Source organism: Phoca vitulina, unplaced genomic scaffold (genome assembly GCF_004348235.1).
Source record: "Phoca vitulina isolate PV1807 unplaced genomic scaffold, GSC_HSeal_1.0 scaffold8, whole genome shotgun sequence".
Lineage (NCBI taxonomy): Eukaryota > Metazoa > Chordata > Mammalia > Carnivora > Phocidae > Phoca > Phoca vitulina.
The window spans coordinates 73,564,809-73,579,667 of NW_022589711.1; the positions used below are offsets into that span (position 1 = coordinate 73,564,809).

Below are 14,859 nucleotides of genomic sequence, written 5' to 3' on the forward strand. Positions count from 1 at the left end.
GGAATTCTCAACTAAATCTTTTTTCAATTTTGGACAATTCTCAGCCATTATCTTTTTGAATATTGTTTCTTTCCAATTCCCACTCTCCTGTCCTTTTGGGATTGCAAATCTGCATATGTTAGACATTCTTTACATCGTAAATGTTTCTTACAGTCTTCTCTTCTTTCCATTTTATTTTACTCTCTGGGCTTTATTTTGGGTGCTTTATATTGACTTGTCTTTGCATTCACTAATCCTGTCTTTGCCAGTCTGCTCTTAAACTCATGTGATCAGTTCCCAATTTCGGATTTCACATATATATTTTTTCAGTTCTAGAGTGCCATTTGAATCTCTTTTTATATAGATTCCAATTCTCAGTTGAAATTATTCATGTTTTCATCCATTTTGTCCAAATTTTCTGTTTTCTTTAATATATTTATAATAGTAATTTTAAAGCTCTGGCCTGCTAACATCAATATCTGAATGATCTTGGAGTCTGCTTCTACTGTCTATTTTTCCCTCATGGTTACTGGTCACATTTTCCTTCTTCTTTACAAGTCTTGTAATTTTTGTACATTTTTAAATTGTATGACAGAAATTACGTATGTAAGATCTATAGATACTGAAATTAATGTTATTTTCTCCCAGAGATAGTTTACCATTTCCTTAGTTGGGCAGAGAACAAGAAGGGCAGATCACAGGAATTCAATCAGGAATTGAGCTTGGCCAGTGCTTGGTCACAGCTTTAGTTAGATTTAGTCTACTTCTGATTTCAAATGTCTATTTTAAGCTTCTTCTTTTATTGGTATATTGTCTCCTAAGTACTGCAAGATTACAGGAAACATTACTTTGCCTCTCCAGTCCAATCCACAGTCTCTATCACCCTAGCATTCAGAAAACATCCTGTGGGGAATACTGGCCATATGGAATTTCTCTAGATTCCAGTATATTACACCAACCTACATAGTCATCAAAACTCTTCTGATTTCACTTTCCCTTAGAAAGGCCTCTTTGTCTATGGCAATCCTGTTTCTTAGCAATGCCCAGACATGATAAATCCACAGAGGGAAGAAAATATTTGGCAATCTTAGCCCATCTAAGAAGGGTTCTACCATCTCCAGGTGCTTCCACCACCCTCTGATAGGTTTTAAAATATTATTTCTATAATTTACCTGTTTTGTTTTTCTGTCTGGTGCAATGAGAAAGATGACTTACCACTAACTATTAAATCCTATTCAGAAACAAAATTTCTATTGAAATGTTTAAAATAGGAAAGTGACATGACCAGTTTTGCATTTTAGAAAGCTTTCTGGAAACTGTGTATTAGATGAATTATAATGGGGCTGGACGGAAGGCCGCATATTATAGTAGTGGGAGCTTGTTGTTTGCAGCTGGCTATCTGCTTTTGAATCCTTACTTTGCCTTCCACTAGTTGTTTATATTTGGACAAATTACATAAGCTACTAAGTCTCAGCTTTCTCATGTATAAAATGGGGCTTACCATGCCTGATTTTGAAGTTGTGTGGGCTAACTTTAGCACAGTGAATAGTACATAATTAAACATTCATTAAATGGTATCTATTATTATTTTGAAGATAAGGAGACCCTAGGGGTGCCTGGGTGGCTCAGTCATTAAGCGTCTGCCTTCGGCTTGGGTCATGATCCCGGGATCCTGGGATCGAGCCCCGCATTGGGCTCCCTGCTCAGCGGGAAGCCTGCTTCTCCCTCTCCCGCTCCCCCTGCTTGTGTTCCCTCTCTCGCTGTGTCTCTCTCTGTCAAATAAATAAATAAAATCTTTAAAAAAAAGGTAAGGAGTCCCTTGAAAGGAAGTAACTAATTTGAGAAATGTTAAGGAGATCGAATTTAAAGGGTTATGTGCCCTGATGAGATGTGAACACATGTATAACTCTCAGGTTTCTAGCTTGGAAAACTATGTCCAATAAAGGAGACTATTATTAAGAGAGGAACTACAGGAGGAGGAGATGGTTTAGAGTTGGTTTTCAAAATATGTTGAGATGGAGGTGCTTGTGGGACATCAACCAAGAAAAGCTCACACTTTTCCAAGAAACTGACTATAGTAGCAAAGAAAGAGTGGTAACTGAAGAGCAAGTATAGGCATGTTTCAGAGTTTATGTTCTTGTTAAATTCATTTTCTTGTTCTGATTTTAGATGTAATATATGGGTATTATAGAAAATTGGCTAGTAGGAAGTAAAGAGAACTCTAAAGAACACAGGAGTATCAGATTTAAAGAATAGCCACTACACCCTCAGACCTGAGAGAGACCAAGGAAGATGCCCATCCCAGCTAGGGCTGATACCCAGACCTCATGGGAGAGGGCTTATCCGTGTCTCACTGGATGGTGAGGTGGGCAGAGCTGCCGCAGGTAGAACGTGGGTGACATGGGAAGCCATTCACAGGGAGGTGCTGCATCTCTGAACTCACTACAAAGACACCAAAAGAGTACAGGGGAGGCTGTTCACAGAGAGGAGTCACACTGGCAGACCTCTGCTTACCTCTTGGGGAAAGCAGGAAAGCCATTCACCAGGTGGTGCCAGACAGGTGACAAGGAAAGCTGCTAGTTCTGGGCTCTGGAGTAGCCATGCTTGCATCATGGGAGTCTGGAGCTGGAAAAGCCTCTGTGGGGACTTGGTACTCAGGGAATCATGCTATAGGAGTCTAGTGCTAGAGAAACTGCACTGCAGGAGCATGGTGAGAGGGGCACCTGCTTGGAAGAGAAACCCACCTCTCCAGTGTCCCTCTAGTGTCCTCTCGTGACAGGGATCAACATCAACCAGCTGGCAAAAGATATTTACAGGGCTCCAGCCCATTATCCCAAAGCAAGCAGTGAAGAATGGATTTGGAGCTGAGGGGCAATATATTGATAACTGGCATAGTATCATTTTACCTGTATTTTCATGCTTTTTTCCCCCCACTCCTGGCCCTTTACATTATTTTGTATCTTTTGAACTTGCAGTCAGTATTCCCATTAAGTTATAAGGTGTCAATGGCTATGGTTGTCTTTTGGGAGAATTTCTACTTATAAAGGGAATAAAACTTGGGAGACCCAAAGCAATAATGGTATAAAGGCAAAATTTCAAGCATACACTTGGCTTCAAATCAAGACTCTACCACTTGCTAGCTATATGACTTTGAAGAGGTCAATTAAACTCCCTGTACCTTAGTTTCTTCAACTAAAAATGGGCATCATATTAGTTACCATCCCCATAATGTTGCTGTGAAAATTAAGTGAAATAATTTAGGTGAAGCCCTTAGCATAGAACCTGACACCTAATAGGATTTGATACGTTTTTCTTTATTGATAATATTTTATTCTTATTATTCCACTAAACAGCTCTATGATATAGAAATTATTATTGTCCTTACTTTCTACAGGAGGAGTCTGTGGCATGAACTCTGGCATAGATGTAAAGGATCTGTGGCACAGACATAAAGAGTTTAAACAACTTATCTAGTCTCACGTAGCTAATAAGAGGTGGGCCCTCCATGAGAAGTGTCCATGTTATTCAGTTGTCCGTGTTGTTAATATTTCTAAGTATCATCGCCCTTGTTCAAATAGCATTCAAATCATATTCCCTAGGCAGCCTTTATAAAAATTCAGTTAGCCAACATATTGCACATCATTAATTTCAGATGTAGAGTTCAGTTGCATATAACACCCAATGCTCATCACATCACCCCATTACCCCAACCTTCCCCGCCACCTCCCCTCCAGCAACCCTCAGTTTGTTCCCTATAGTTGAGAGTCTCTCATAGTTTGTCTTATGCTGAGTGAAATAAGTCAATCAGAGAGAGACAATTATCATATGGTTTCACTCATATGTGGAATAAAACAGCACAGAGGATCAGAGGGGAAAGGAGGAAAAACTGAATGGGAAGGAATCACCTAGGCAGCTTATTCTTATGCTTATTTCTGAAATCAGCCATTTTACTATAGTATTACCCATTTTTATCGCTTTCATTGAAAATTGTTCATCTCCTTTTCAGGAGGATGCTGCTGGATTAAAAAAAAAAATGTTATTGTAAAAGAGCACTTAAAAAAACTCAATTACCAACATATTCCCCCCTCCACATTTTCATTACAATAGTCTACTTTAGATCTTTGTGCTGCATTTTACACACACTTCTGCAATCCCCCTAATTACAGTGTGCAGGAGGTTATCTGGCAATCGTATGATGAGGGGCATTCTGCCAGACTTACGTTCAATATTCTAAACTATCACTTTGGAACTCAGGACAGTTTTCAAACACTCCATAATCCCCTGGTGACTTTTTAGTCTTACCTACTGGGTTTTTAATGTCCTTTTGTATTCTCTCTCTTTTCCTTTCAAGTTGAAACATCTTTCATACTCTCTCTTTAGCTTCCAAGTTGTTCCCTGTGGGTTCCCAAACAGCTTGAAACCCCTCTTTGATATGCCTTATTCAAAAACCTGGCGAGGACTTAGAAGTGTCTCTGGGTCAGTTTTCGCCAACAAATTCCATAGAACCCAACCATTTACTGTATCTGTAAAATCTTTAAAATTTCCAGTGCAGAGAAAATGCTGCATTAGTGGTACCTCAGGTGAATTGTTTGGTTCTTGTTGTTGTTGTTGTTCTGCCAGAGACAAAATGAGTGGGACAATTAAAGAGATGATTTTATTGCAGGCTATTTCATAGGGAGAGTATTTGTTAAAGAGAAACTCTCAGAGAAAAGGGAGCGGGCTTGGGCCATTACAGAGGCAGGTTCGTGAATCCATGGGTCTTAGTAGACTTCTGGGGAAGGGTACAGAGGGTCTTATCTCAGAGTCTGAGAGCAGAGTCATCCTTTGCTGTTTTCCGTCTCCAAAACACAAAAGAGTAGAGGGATTTCTTAACTGTCTCTGCTTTCCAGGAGTACAGGGCTCAGGTGAAGTTCAACATTGTCAGTCCCCCCACTTTTGTTCAAGAGGAAGGAATGTTGCTCATCATGGAACAACCCAGAGGTGATCATAAACCTCCTGGGGGGACAAAGCAGGGTCTCAGAAGTGGGCTCTCAAGGGTTCTTGTTGGTGTTGCTTCTGTAAAACCAGTTGAACCATGCATTGTGAGTTGGTGAGAAAGGTCAGTTGTTCTGGGTCCTGGAGATCCCGAGAGAAAAGAACAGCTGTGGGCAGTGTAGGGTCTAGACAGGGATTTGAGCTGTCAAGTTTTGGTTCTCAGTTTTAGGGAAACTTACTTTGGAGTATTGTAGTCAGATACTGAAGGGAACTGGAAGAATCTGTAAGAATTGGCAATTTGTTCTTGTTAATAATCTCCAATCCAGTCTGCAGGTAGGTTCCAAAACTGGTGTTTACAAAAAGGAGAGGAAGTCAATTAAAACTCTACCAGATGAGACAGAGTTTGTGTATCCATTGGTAACCTGCAATTTACAAAGAGGGGCAAAATAATTAAAAAATGGTGAATCTGACAATTTGTGGTTTTCATTGCAACACAAAATTCTCTGTATAGTTCTTAAACTACAGGTGAAAATATGCACATAGACTTTTAGTAAAATCTAACTTACCGTATCTTTACTTTAGAATATAATCTTAAATCTAGTACCAATAAAGAAAGAAAATCACTGATATTTATGGAAAAGTTCTTACTGGAATAAATAATTTAAATACAAAAAGAAAGCATATATATATTTATATTCATTTTAAGTAAGAAATGAGAAATTGTTACATGTGATGCACTCCAGGAAATTTTAGATAACTAAAGAATGAGCATAAAACAGAAACATCTTAAAAGTGGAATTCCTTCCTATTATTTTTATCTTTATATGATAGCATAAATCATCTTGAAAGTCACACACACACACACACACCAAAATTTGGATCCTACAAGACAGACATCATTAATATGTGAAAAACATTTTTTAAAAGGTTCAACAGATGTTCCGCATATGTCATCAGGGAAATGTAAAGTAAAACAAAAATGAGATATCACTGCTCACCTATTAGAATGGCCAAAATCCAGAACACTGACAACACCAAATGCTAATGACAATGTGTAACAACAGGAACCCTCATTCATTGCTGGTGGGAATGCAAAATGGTACAGCCACTTTGGAAGACAGTTGGCAGTTTCTTACAAAAGGAAGCATATTCTTACCATATAATCCAATAATCATGCTTCTTGGTATTTAACCAAAGGAATTGAAAATTTATGTTCAAACAAAAGCCTGTGCATGGATGTTTAAAGCAACTTTATTCATAATTACCCAAACTTGGAAGCAACTAAGATGTCCTTCAATAAGTGAATGTATACATAAATTGTGGTACATCCAGATAATGGAATATTATTCAACACTAAAAAGAAATGAGCTGTTAAGCCATGAAAAGACATGTGGAGGAATCTTAAATAAACATTATTAGGTGAAAGAAGCCAATTTGAAAAAGGACATACTGATGATCCCAACTATATGACATTCTGGAAAAGGCAAAACTATGGTAAAAGGGTCAGTGGTTGCCAGAGAAGAGGAGAAGAGATGACTAGGAAGAGCACAAAGGATTTTTTGGGGACAGTGGAAATACTCTGTATGACATTACAATGAGGGATATATGCCATTACTCTTTTGTAGTAATGTAGTATATGGATGGCAAGCCTATAAAATGTATACCACTGGTAGTGAACCTGTTGGTAAACTATGTACTTTGGGCAATTATTATGAATCAATGTAGATTCATCCTTGGGAAAAAATATACCATTCTGATGAGTGATATTGATAAAGGGAGAGGGTATGCATGTGTGGAGGCAGGGGATATATGGGAAATTTTTGTACCTTCTTTTCAATTTTGTTTTAAACCTAAAACCATTCTTAAAAAATTGAGTCTTTATTCTTATGTAAAGCCCAAATAAATTAAAACCTGAAATTTAAAAAAAAAATTGAGCCTTTAAAAAAAAAGTTTCAACAGGTCCTGGACCACAATTATTTAAGAGTTATAGGAAGACTTAAAGCATTTTGACCAGTCCTCACCACCTTGCCAACAGCCTGTTGCTTTGCCACTTGATTGTTACTCAGTGATGGCTGAAATTGAATGACAACTTGGTAATACTGTTCTAGAGTCTAGATTCAGGAATTAGAAACTTGGTGTCAAGATGTGGGCAGTGGACAGCGAGTAATAGCATGGGCACCACCTGGGATCATGTTAGAAATGTAGCATCACAGGCCCCAACTCAGATCTATTGAATCAGAATCTACATTTTAACAAGATTTCTGGGTGATTCTTACGCACATAAAATTTTGAAAAGCAATTATCTAGAGGGCTTAGAATAAAATAGGATAGAGGATGTGAATTAGAAAGTTTTCAGAATACTGTATATTCATTGATGAACAACAGCTGGTCATTGCAGTGCTATATTTAGATGGCCATCAAGTCCTTTCTTGCTAGGAAGCTTTGTGAGGTTTTTGCCACTATTGTTTGTCTGATACAGTTGGTTGCTAATCAGCGGACAAGGGACGCATCAGATGACAAAAGATTAACTTTGCTTTATTAAGTTCACTGAATCATTTTATTTCAGTGAAAATGTTTTGATGGCTTCATGACCACCATGTCTTTCATTTTCATTACTTTTAAAACACCTTTTGGGTATCATTATAACAAACCTTGTTGGGAAGCCAGCTATAGAACGAAGTGATGGATATCACTTAAATATATAAATGTTGTATTTTCCCAGGTAGGAAAGAGTAAGTGTAAATGGTTACCAATAATGCTAGATGTTGATTTTTAAGGGCTGTGGTAAGTGGATGGATATATGACACGGAGAACCACCTTTCTTTCACCATTATGGAGCCCTTAGCTCTCTGGAATGCAAGAATTCCAAAGTTTGAGAAGTAGGGCCACCCCTTCATATTCCTGGAGGTATCTTCATTCATTTGCTCATTTATTCAACAAATATATTTTTTGAATACCTCTCATGTACCAGACGCAATGCTGGGTGCTATGGGGATATGAGGTATAATGGCAGACAAGGTCTTTCCTTTTGTTGAATTTATCACCTGAGGGAGAGACAGATAATAAATAAGTAGAAGAAGATAAGTTTGGATGGTGATACTAATAAGAGGTATGGAGAAAGTAAAGCACAATAATGTGGTAAGACATGACTAGGGGAGCATGAGTGAAGGTCCCTCTGATTTTTTATCTGAATCCTGAAAGATAAGAAAGCAGTCTCATGAAGCATTAGGGGCAGAAAATTCCAAGGACAAGGTCCAGAGGTGTAAAAGCTACTGAATTGAGAACAGGGTTGATGTGTTCTGGGGCCGGAAAGAAAGTCACTGTTGCTGGGGTAGTATGAGAGAGATGGAAACTAGTACAAGATGAGGTTGGAGGGGGGATAGGGATCAGATCATGTGGGGCCATGTAGCCTGGACAAAGGATTTGAGTTTAAGTGAAGGGAAGCCTTCAGAGGCCATATACATTGGCTGTTACTAGCCCTTCTGAGTGAACTACTCTCCAAGATTATAAGTTGTTGGCCCAGAAAACAAGAAGTTTGAGACTTGAGGTCCCACATAACACCTATGCAGGAATTGAGAGGGCTTTAAGATAAACTATACATTTGAACAAACATAAATTTTTTTTACAAGGAATATCTAACAGACTCTAGTCACAAACCACCAGAACCTTGACACACCAGTTTGTCTCAATGAGAACACTTTGCCCTTCACAATTGTCTTGAGGTAAACAATGTACTTTATGGCAAGTGTATCAGTCAGGGTTCAGGGAAGCAGAACCAGCAGGGCCATATATTGAAATTTATGACAAGGAATTTGCTTATGGGATTGTGAGGGCTGAGTCAGGAGGGGAAGATCATGGGCCGACTGAGCACAGGCTAAAGCTATCATCCACAGACAGTCAGGAAAGGACAGAATGAAACTCCATGGGTACAAGTGGAACCTATTGTCCAATGGTGGAATTTTTTCCCTCTTTTCGGGAAGCCTCAGCCCTGCTTTTAAGGCCTTCCAACTGATTAAGTCTGGCTCACCCAGATTATCTGGGATAATCTCTTTTACTTGAAGTCCATTGATTAGGGACTTTAATTACATCTGCAAAATCCCTCCAGAGCAACACCTAGATTAATGTTTGGTTGAATAACTGGGAACTTCAGCCTTGCCAGTTAATACTTCAAGAAAGCAAGTTATCGCAGCAAGGTTAAAGACATTCCTTTATAATCTGAAACAAGTTCAGTAAACGGTTAATGATCTCTCAGATGTATCACATAATCATTGCAGACTCACTCACATTATCGTATGACAACATTATGCCATTAACCTAGCAGATGTTGTTACTCTGAATAGTAAGATGAATTGATTACCATTATCCATTTAGAAGGTGTTAGGTTAATGACATAATTTTTGTGACATAAAAGAGTTTGCCAATGAAGCCAAGAAGGTTGCTTAATGGGCCTCATCTACAAAGATCCTTGTGAGTATTAGTAGTTGCTGGGTGTTTTAGTGTTCCAGGGGAAAAGTGGAAGCCAGACTGCAAGCGGGAAGCATTTCTGGGTAAGCATTTCAGGTGCCTTTCCAAAGAGAGATCTCAGAAGAAAAGGATCCAACGCTACAAAACTCCAATAGTTTGCTGAGATTGATTTTCTCATCCTGAATAAATAGCTATTTTTATGAATAATTATGTATTTGTAATTTTATATATATATTTTTAGAGAGGTCCCCAAATTGTAAGCTTTGGGCCCAGGAAACAGGGATCTGCCCCTGTATATGAATTTTTTATCATCTGTTTTTTTAACTCAAAAAAATTAATTATTCAGGTAAGACTGACTCTCTTTAGATATACAAGGGCCTAACAGTTAGTTATTGGTTTCACTGCCCTGAAACCCAGTCAGTTATGATGAAAATTCCTCATCTAGTTGAGAGACATATCTCAGTAAAACAGAGTTTATTTCAAAAGGAACAGTCTCCCTTTCACAGTGGATCTCAGGAGAGCTCTAAGGCATTCAGAATGCCTTGTGATTCTCAAATGCTAATCTGAAGTCATATGGGACAGAATTAACTGCTAATGTAGGGAAATCCATAGACCTTGCACTGCTGGTATTAGGCAAATGCATAGTATTTTCATTTGTAGCTTTGCTTAAGAGGTAGTTCCAGGTTTATTCATTTTTGTCCTATTGCTAGAAAACAAAATACACACTAATCAAATATTAGAACATATAAAAAATTATCCGGTGAGAAGTCTCCCTCCCTTCCGTGATATGGGCTTGTCCAGTTCCCACTATCATCTATTTCTGGCACCCACTTCTTCGAGTTTCTGTGTATCTGTATCTTCTGAGTGTTTCTGTATGCATTGATGATTTTAGATTTTGACCTCTGCTTTCTTTGGGTTTGGATCTATTTGCTATGCTTATCCAATCGTTCTATTTCAAATTTTTGGAATTGCTCCATTTTAGATGTGTGTTGAGTTTCGCTTTTGATCCAACTAAAAAATGTTTTTTTATCATGAAATTGGGCACATTTAAATTTATCAATATATTAGATATTTTGGTTTTGTATTTCTCACACTCTTTTATGCCATATATTGTTTATATATTTTTTAAATTTTTCACTGGATCTGTAATTTTTTTGTTGCTTTTATTTCAGAAGGGTCTTATATATTTGTTCCAGTGGTACCTTTATACTCATAGGTTTATATAATTCTTCTAGCCCTTCAGTTTTCTAGAACAGTAACTGTTACATTCATGCAGACTGATGATAAAATGAGCATGTTTCTTCATTCCTCTCCTCCTCTTCTGCTACCTAATTTTATCCAATAATTCGATCTTTCTTTTAGCTTATTTTATTTTGTCAAATTTACTTGACTTGTTGGTTTAAGTTCTTTGCCTCTTAACTGTCACTGATTTATCATGAATGAAGCTTCTTCTCCCTTACCCCTCCAGTTTTTGTTAATTGTATCATTTCTACATTGTCAGGCATGCGGCTTCTACCTTCTGTTTTGTTATCCTAAACTTTGTATTATTTTAATCTCACTTCTACATTTAAAAATATTCAGGTCTCACCACTAAATCTTTTTCTAAATTTTCCTCAGTCATTTATCAGTTTATTTTGTAGCAATTTTCTCAAAAAGTTCTCTTAGAAACACTAGTCCCCGAATTCCCCGCATGTTGAAACTATTTGTAACTTTTAAATTTGCAGCACAGCTTGGCGTGTATCATACCCACACCTCACACGTTCTTTCCTTGACTTCCTTGTTGGTGTTGCTTTACTGTCTTCTGGTATCCATCATTACTCTGAAGATAGCTAATGTAAGATAGCCATTTTTCTCCTTTTGAGCGACTTGATCATTTTGTCTGGCTGCCAAATGATGGTCTTTGAAGTCTAATTATTTTACTAAGATATGCTTTGTTGGACTATTCTGACTCTTCCTCCTGGTGCCACAGTATGTCCTTCCTATATATGTCAGATTGTCTCTAATTTAAGGAAAACTTCATACATGATGCCTTCCAATATTCTGCTCTGGTGTTCTTTCTTAAGGACTCATCTGTTGTGTTTGTTGGATCTATTTCTTTTCCAGTATCACTTTCCTCTCTCTTCTTCTCTTACGTTTCATCTTGTTATATTTGTTTTTCTCATTTGTGAACTCTGCTCCCCGTTATGTTACCCCACAGTCTATTCTCGCTTGAGGGATTTTTCCTGAGTTCTGCTAGCTCACTTTCCTCACTTCCTGTTGTGCCATTTTCTGACTTCTTTCACTTCTGCTCTGTGATCTTTCTTTACGGAGGTAAGAGCTCTTTCAAGTTTTAAAATTTAATTTGTGACAAAGTGCTCAGTAACAATATATATCTGGCCAGTGGCAACATTTTTCTGGTGGTGGTCTGTGTATTGATTAGTTCTGTTCTTTTTAAAATTTGTTTTGTTTTGTTTATAATATTGCTTATAGTCCTCTGCATCCCTGCTATGCCAGTTTTTTTTTTTTTAATTTTTATTTCCTCTCTTAATTAGTTAGTCTTAATGAGTTGGATTTTTTAGACTTGAAATTTGTAGTAGGTCCCTAGGTGAGAGCTTGTGACATAGGATTGGAATGGCCTTCAATTTTTACAACCTGCAGGGGCAGACTATTGTTAGCAAAAAATGGCTCATGTGCATGATTCTTTATGTAGTCCTGCCTCATCGATTTCTCTGGACACAACAATGTATGTAGATGGCTTTTGCTTCCAGCCTTGTTCACCTCTGTTTACATCCATGGATATGAATGAAACATAAAGCATTTGTACTTCAGGGTGAGCCCCTCACCTTTAGTGAGTATTTTTTTTTGCTAGAACTTTCTGAGATGCTGTTGCTGCTGGCCTTCTTGCACTTTCCATACTCATCACTTTATTTTGTGTAACTTCTTTCCACTGTCAGCTCTTTGGCTGCCTGTCTTCATATTTTGCAGGCTTTAGGTTACCTCTGTCTTTGGGCTTTACTCACGTGGAGTCTGTGTGCCAAATTATACTTTTCTCATTTTCCCAGTTGTTCTCGTATAACATCCAAGAGAAAAAAGGGGAAAGATATTGACTTATACAATCATGTTTGTATGGTAAGTGGAGAGGGTTTTTTTTTTTAATCCAAATATATAAAGATGGCACAATACTATGAAGTTGTTCAACGTTTATGTAGTTTATGTCATATTCCTTGGGCTTGGCATAAAAAGTGTTCCTTTTTCCTGCTCTAACCTCATTCTCTGTATATTTTTGAACTTTGGTCACATTGTATTGAATTATTCAGAATTACCCGAATAGTAGCTCTTGTTTCTCCACACTTGTATTTACTTTGTTCCCTCTAGTTGACATTTCCTTTCCCCCTTGCCAACTCTTCCTCACGTCCATGGTCCTTATTATCAATTTCAAATCCTACCCTGACTTCAACATCTACCTCAAATAGTGTCTAATTCTTAAAGCTTTCCCTCTGATCTCTGCCTATTCTCATAGTCTCTTGATATGTTCCACCACAGTTTCTGTTGCTCATATTTTCTTAGAACTGTATCTTATTGTCCTTGATATTTTGGTTATTTGGGCACTATTCCTACTCTCTACCAGTTGGAAGAGAGCCTGCGACTTAGTCATATTTGTGCCCCACTTACGCCTGAGCATAGAACATTGTGCATAATATACATTCAGTAAACATTTGTTGAAATGATAAAATTAAGCAAAAGGCCAAAATTATTTTCTTGAATGCATGGCACAATTTCCTCCTACTTCTCACTGATGCATAATATAGCCACTCATGGGGATAATTTGGCTCTTTTTTTTCCTGAAGCCACAGATCCCTGCAGATCAAAGTCTCTTACAAGGACGTGATTGCAGATGCACTTGTTTAGTCATGCAGACAGCCAAACTGTGTTTTGATTATTTTAATTGTCTTATTTCAATACAGAATAATTTGTTCTTGGCTTTTTATGAGTCTTTGATAGCTGTTAAGTAGATTAAAAAGCAAAAATGGAAAACACAAGCTTCTTTAGTCTTCTACTGTGAAATAGTGGATCTCTATCAGGATATAAATACATTAATAGAACAAACTCTGTTAAAATTTAGCTTTTTAATTTAAAATGAAGTAAAAGGAATAGCAGGAGCTTCAGAGAAAATTCCCCCAAATATGTCCTTGGTTTTAGAAACCTACAAATTTTCGGATGAATTGAAACGAGAATTTTCTCCCCACTATTTCATTTAATTGGGTCTCTTACCAAGTATAATTTCCATGTCATTTTCTTCATCATTTTGTAGCTTTGAAAGCTGTATTTGATGAGAAAAACCTGTTCCCCAAAGAAATTCTGGATCGGGAACGAAGAGCCAAGCAATTATGTCAAGAAACAAGTAGTGAAGTGAAGATAAAAAGAAATAAGAAGCAATTATAATTGAAAGAGAAATAAATATTTCATTGTCACATGAAGTATGAATATAGAAGGCAGATAAGAAATCAAGAATTCTGCGCCTTTCTTTTACTTTACTTTTAAACTTCAGGAAGTTTTGTTTTCAGACAATGTCTTAATGTTGCTTTTATCCATCACCTTTCACTTTCTGTGTATTCTTAATAAAAGATAGATTGGACTAAACAGGGGGCAATAACAACTGGCATCGTTTATTCCCAAGTGGTCTTATGTAAAAATGTACATTTTCAGAACAATGTATTCTAACCAGTTTCACTTCTGGTTGCTTTGATAGACAAATATTTTTGATCAATTTTTATTGTAAAAGCTGCCTTGAAGTTAAATATGAAAAACACTAACACGGTGACTATCTACAGACTTAACTGAGAAAGCCATTTCCATATATTTACACACTTTCTAGTTTCTTGTAATTTTTTTTAAAGATTTTATTTATTAGAGCATGAGCATGGGATGGGGGAGAGGCAGAGGCAGAGAGAGAAGCAGACTCCCCACTGAGTAGGGAGCCAGGACCCTGGGATCATGACCTGAGCCGAAGGCAGATACTTAACCGACTGAGCCACCCAGGTGCCCCTCTAGTTTCTTTTAAGTGATTCTGATAATGCAGTTAGAGCTTGTCAGCAGCAGCTGTTCCTATTTATTTTCACAGACTTACATCTATTCTTACGTGTACTTACTGAGAAATTACTGCATATGTTCTACTCCTGTGTTTTGTTTTACCATATTCTTGAGTGGCATAGCGCAACCAAAGAGGTAATATGCTTGGAAATAAAAAAAATCAAAGAGACTGAGACTATATATAAGACACATTCTATGTAGAAGCTCAAGTAGGAAATGTTTGGTTCTGAAACACAATGCCTCACTTTTTCGGTCCATTTTTCTTTATAAATATCATCATCTACCAGGTAACCAGTATTCTTATGCTGTTTTATTTATTGGGTTCTGTAGGAGTAATTAATAAATTCATTCATATAACTTTAATTATCTACT

The 14,859-nt window shown here is 37.3% G+C and overlaps 1 protein-coding gene across 1 annotated transcript in view; it reads left to right on the top strand.

Annotated features, from left to right (window-relative positions):
* WDR49 (WD repeat domain 49) overlaps positions 1-14,249 on the top strand; it is a 135,517-nt gene extending 121,268 nt beyond the window's left edge. The window contains exon 20 of the mRNA XM_032407275.1: positions 13,709-14,249. Coding sequence (XP_032263166.1) covers positions 13,709-13,839 — 131 coding nt within the window. The 3' untranslated portion in view covers positions 13,840-14,249. The remainder of the gene's footprint in view (positions 1-13,708) is intronic.
* Positions 14,250-14,859: the final 610 nt, after the last annotated feature.